Consider the following 6000-nt stretch of genomic DNA (forward strand, 5'->3'; position numbering starts at 1 on the left):
ATTTCTTGTATCTACAGAAGGACTCCTCAGACCCTTCAGGCTTAAACAATTTAAATGCATGATTCTTCCTTTGCATTTCTTCCTTTACATTTTTATTTAGCCACATTGGTTTAGATGTAATTCTTTTACATTTATTTCCCATAGGAATGAACTTAGACGTGTATGTTTCCAACATTTTAAAGACAACCCACTTTTCTTCCGTATTTTTTCCTTTAAAAACTGTATCCCAGTCTATGCACCTTATAGACTCCTTTAGCATATTAAAATTTGCCTTTCTAAAGTTTAAAGTCCTAGTTGATCCCTTATACTGTTGCTTTTGGAAACTAATTTCAAATGAGACCCTAATATGATCACTGTTTCCCAAGTGTTCCCTTACTTGAGTATTTGATATTACGCCTAAATTATTTGTTATTACTAGGTCCAGTATAGTCCGGTTTCTAATTGGTTCCTTTAATAAATGGGACATGTAATGGTCTTTTAACGTGCTCTGAAACCAATTTCCCCTAGCTGTACTCCAATCAATGTCCGGATAATTAAAATCCCCATAATTAAAACTTGACCTAGTTGTGTAGCCTTTTCAATTTGCTGTAGAAGTTGGGCTTCCTCAATCATACTAATATCTGGTGGGTTATAGCATTACCCTATCAGCAACTTCTCTGAACTTTTTCCTCCACTGGATATTTTCACCCACAATGCCTCTGTATTATCACCTGTATTATTCTCGTAAATGGCTCCCTGAATACTTGGTTTTAACTCTGGCTTAATATAAAGACATATTCCTCCCCTTTTATATATCCTATCCCTTCTGAAGAGAGTATAGCCTTCCAAGTTGACTGCCCAGTCATGTGTATCATCCCACCAGGTCTCCGTAATACCTATTAAGAAAATAAACAGCAAAGTGGTTCAGCAAAACCTATGTAAAGGCAGTTTGGCGTGTTTTTCAATACATATATATATATATATATATATATATATATATAAATTAATATCTTTATATATGTGATTCGGGTTTTGAAAAAACAGATGAGGTAACAGGATGATATAATTTAGAGGACGCAAGTATACAAATGTTCCTAAAGTTAATTTAAACATATGTGTGATGTGATAATCCGGAGAGATAATTATTCTTCAGTCTGATAGGTTTGAGCTTGGTTAAATACTAAATGCATCTAATATTTTGAAATATCCTCTGATGAAACTGGAGCTGGCCCAGAGAAACGTGCCAGGTGGTTACTTTTCCTGTCCAAGTGGCCGCTTTAACTTACTGGGCTTGACTTCTTAAAAAACTGCAGTAGCAATCTTTACAGAGAAGTGCAATAGCAGAAGACCCTTGGACCTATCCTGCACTTTTGTGGAAGCCTGCATAAGCCATCTGGATTGTGAATTGGCAGTTATGACTACTTAAAGAACTGTGTCCAGGTCACAGAGGCACTCTCAATAATACGGATATCTTATACGCTAAACAAGCACTTGTTTTGACACTTCCTGGTATACTTATGTCCCTCATTAAAATTGCTGTTGTCGACACATTAGAGACTGAATCAGTCTCATATTCAATCATCATGACAGACAGTGTGTAACAGTGATATTTTCCTGTGTTTTTAGGACATATGTTTCTGTAACATATTCGCCTTAAAGATGTTATTACTCACATGAATGCACCTTGATTACAGTCGATTCTGGAAATAAAATGTTTCATTACATGGTTTTATATGTTTTAAAAATTTGGAGTGTAAAACAACTTTAGGAATGTATTTAAAGATTTTCTTTCTTTATCATTTTGCTTTATGCCCTGTTGGATGATTTAACTCAATTTAGTTTTTGTTTCCAAGTTTTCGATATACACTCTTGCTTTCTTGTTCGCTAGATTTTATAGTTTTTACTGTGGATTGTAAAGATACATTTGGGTGAGACACACTGTCTGATTTAAAAATTAAACGTTATGCGTCATTAGCTATCACACACCAACTATGCAACTAAAATATGCTATAAAAACACATTGCGTGTTGTTCACATTGTGTGTACGCATTGAAATTTTATGTAATGAAATATTTATATAAATGATTATACTGTTAACATTTTTTAAATTTTTTGTTAACATAACATTTTTATACGTTCTGACATACACTTTTATTGTACATACACATGTGCATATCCTGCAGTCTGTTAACGTGTATTTGTACAGTACGTACTGTTCAGGCAGACCGTACTTCCAACCTGATTCAAATCAATTCTTGAGATACGCTTGGATATGAATACGGCTGGAACTACTCTAAAGTTGCATGCTTTTTAAAAACGCAACTTACGTGCAGGTTTTGTTCAGATATGAATCAGACACTTAAGGGTAAATTTATCAAGCTGTGGGTTTAAAAAAGTGGAGATGTTGCCTATACCAACCAATTAGATTCTAGTTATCATTTATTTAGTACATTCTACAAAATAACAGCTAGAATTTGATTGGTTGCTATAGTCAACATCTCTTTTCAAACCCGCAGTTAATAAATTTACCCCTTAGTGTTTCATTTTATAGTTAATATTAGGAGCTCTGCTAAACAATTTAGATATGTCATAGGGAGGGTGAAGAAAATGCTTTTTAGGATATTTTAGGCATGGTGCTTCAAATTGTATAACTATATAAAAAGTAGGGGAAATAAAACCAGTTATTTTATTACACATACAATGTAATAAATGTCTTACAATATAATACAATTGAGTGCACTTAGTCAGAAGTGCCAAATTCCAGGACCATGGGGTAAATGTATGAACATGCGGGTTCTTCAACACCCGCGTGTTCAGCGTGTTTGGCGATTAAATTTCAAGTGGCGCTGCATTGTAAAGGGAAACTTCCCTTTACAATGCAGCGCCGCTTGAAATTTAATCGCCGAACACGCTGAACACGCGGGTGTTGAAGAACCCGCATGTTCATACATTTACCCCAAATGTGTGAATACGGAATCCAGAAGTTGCCATGTGTTCCAACAACCTCATTCGAACATTTTTTGTCAATGACTTTGGTACTTCTGACTATATGAGTTATTATCTAAGTGCACTGGATTGTTTTATATTGTTAGTCAGATATTACTTAGTATGTACAGTAAAATACAGTTTAATTTTAACTGGTTTTCTTTCCCATTCTTTTTATACACATGACTGATGGTGTAAGGACCTGGACGCTGGGGAGTGAAGAACTAGCAGTGTGAAAACTATTCTGGAATACATTTGGTTATAAGAACAACTAACCTGTCTTCCAACAGATTTTGCATTGAGTCAGAGTATATATGTGTTTATTATCACCTTTCATCGTCATCAGCTATTTATATAACGCCACTAATTCTGCAGCGCTGTACAGATCTCATTCATAAATATTGTGTTTTTATCAATTGGTGACTGTAAAGGAATATTTTTTGATTGTATCTTCTGGGCAATAGTGAGTTTCATAGCGCTGCATCTTTGGTTTATTTTGGATATTTTGTATAAGAGGAGGGTTGCTACCCTCTCATTGCAGCAGCTTGTTTCAAGCTTAGACAAACCATTAAAATCATTCTGTCTGTAAGGATACTCTAATTGTGCGACATTCATAGGTAAAAAAAAAAAAATGTTCTTGATAAGAACAACTGGGGACCTGACACCATGTTTTTACCTTTATCAGGAGAAATACATATCCCAAGCATCCTTGATAACAGGTCTCATAACTGTATACAGCTGTATACATCATTCCATTTCTGTGTGTACTAGGGAGTCCCTAAAGATAACCACTACTGAAATGGGAAGCGTCAATGAGGGTAGCTAAGTATGCCGATGATTTAATATACCTCATGTCAAGATAAAACCTACTCTAAGTCCATACTCAATGTTCAATCATTGCTTGTGATTCTTTTCTAGGTTTCTGTGTGCAAAGAAATGGTGACAGAGTTGAGCAATATTATTCTCTGCAAGGACAGTTTTTTGCCACGACGGAAGCGTGGGGGTATCATACGTGCCAGATCTGTAATTCAGGATGAAAAGAGAGGACGCAGTACTAGCATTCTCAGCAATGGTAAACTGTGTGGGGGTAATGGCCCTGACCCACTGGCACAGAGACTAGCACAAGAAGCAGCTCTAGTAGCCAGAGAGTGTACACATATTCGAGTATGTCCGGAGTGTCGCCGCTTCCAGGGTCTAAGAGTACGCCCAACTGTGGGATCTCCAGCACAAAGTGAGGAGAGTTTGTGGGAGAAGACTACAAACAGTAGTGAGCCGGAGTAAGATAGCTATGACATTTATGGAAGAAGCAAAACCTCTAGTACTGTTTTTTTTTTTTGTTTTTTTTATTAGAAATCATAAAATTGTAAAATTAAACTTTTTACAGCTAGAATAAAATCATATTAGTGGAATATCCACAGTATAAAAATAAAATTTCCCACAATAAATCTGTGTGTTTTGAGCTGGTATTCAAGATCCTGATACCATAAAACTGATGGTTTTTATCAAAACTAATATTGGACTCTGCTTAATGTATCGTTTTCTTGGATTTTGAGGGTCATTGTCTTCCTTTATATAAGTCACAAATGCTTAGAAGCTTTTCTTATTTGAATATCCAAAATGTCTGTAGTTATAAAGAAAAACATTTGTCTAAAATAATAATTCAGTACTGGTGAGAAAAAGATTGTCCTCTATTTATGAACAGGAAACAGTTTTGATGTGTTAATCAATGGAGAATCTTTGACCATGGCTTTGTGTGTGTCTTTGAAGGTTGTGTTATGCCAGTATTCATGTTTTGTAGAGAAAGTCAAGCCCCATATCTCTTGGCAACACAAAAAAAAAAAATGTTGTCATGGGATATAAATACTCATTCATTCATGTAAATATAGAGCTTTGTCGTTACGTAACAAAAAAAGAGCTACATTTACTAAATGATGGTTTGTGAAAAAGACACAATTTTTCTAATTTGCTGCAAAATAGCATTCACATGTGCCAGAATAATGTCAGAAACAGCTGTTTTGGACGTGTGCTACAGTGGTGAGATGTGTAGAACAACTGTAGTTAAATCATTCTAGTGAAATCAATGAAAATAGTTTGATTTTCATAAATTAAACTTTAGTAAATGTACCCCTTACTGTAAAAATCTATCTTTTCCAGGAGTCCATAAAAGCTGTGTATGAAAGAACCTTAGGGATATTTTTGATGAAAACTACAATTCTATGCAATTTCTGTAAAATAAAGATAACCATTCTTAATATGCCTGTGTTTTTTTTGTACTATGCATTCATACACTGCCCTAAAAGATAATGTTGGGACCACTAAAACAGCAATACAACAATTTCAACAACAACAAATATTACAGTAGCGGAATGGGGGTAGGGAAGAGGCGTTTCAATATAGGCCAAGTACAGCTAAGGCATGTTCACGTACTTGCTGCCTATGTAGAGGCCACAGATATGCATGTCAGCATGTGTATCTTTTGTGGGTGCTCAACCCGGGTGTAAGATACATATGGCTGATAATGATCATCAGCATGTACCTTTCTAGTGTTTATAAATAAATGAAATAAAATAAATAGTGCTCCTCCAAACAAATTGCTACCAGCACCATCACTGATAGTCTAGACAGGTAGCGGTAATTTTGGGGGGGGGGGGGGGGGACAACCAACATGTGGTCTCCCCAAAAATGCAGCTCCTAGCACTAGGCTATGACAGGCTGGGCCAGTGAAAAAATGATGAACTACCGCTGTTTCGGTATCTCTATTACCATCTCCTGAGTGCTACGTTGTGACTGCCTCGGTTCTCCCATCAGACTCGCTGCTACTCCTGTGACTCCTCAGCTGTTGTCCATAAGTACCCATAGATACCATAGATACCTCTGTCTGTTCTCAGCTTCGACAAGAAATCAGCTCAATTACTTCCCACTACCCTCTTGACACCCTCTCTTCATTTGACCCCACAAATGAAGAGGAAATTTCTTCTCTCTTCTTATCTTCCTACTCTACCTCCTGTCCTCTTGATCCTATTCCCTCACAAATTG

General features: G+C 36.1%; 1 protein-coding gene across 7 annotated transcripts in view; it reads left to right on the forward strand.

Annotated features, from left to right (window-relative positions):
- Positions 1-5218, forward strand: part of GRIK4 (glutamate ionotropic receptor kainate type subunit 4) — a 341881-nt gene extending 336663 nt beyond the window's left edge. For 6 of the 7 annotated variants that reach the window (XM_075191032.1, XM_075191031.1, XM_075191036.1 and 3 more), the window contains one exon: positions 3883-5218. In XM_075191032.1, coding sequence (XP_075047133.1) covers positions 3883-4245 — 363 coding nt within the window. In that variant the 3' untranslated portion in view covers positions 4246-5218. The other variant, XM_075191037.1, reaches the window with a different exon arrangement.
- The last annotated feature ends 782 nt before the right edge of the window (positions 5219-6000 follow it).

This window comes from Mixophyes fleayi, chromosome 11 (assembly GCF_038048845.1).
Source record: "Mixophyes fleayi isolate aMixFle1 chromosome 11, aMixFle1.hap1, whole genome shotgun sequence".
Classification (NCBI taxonomy): domain Eukaryota; kingdom Metazoa; phylum Chordata; class Amphibia; order Anura; family Limnodynastidae; genus Mixophyes; species Mixophyes fleayi.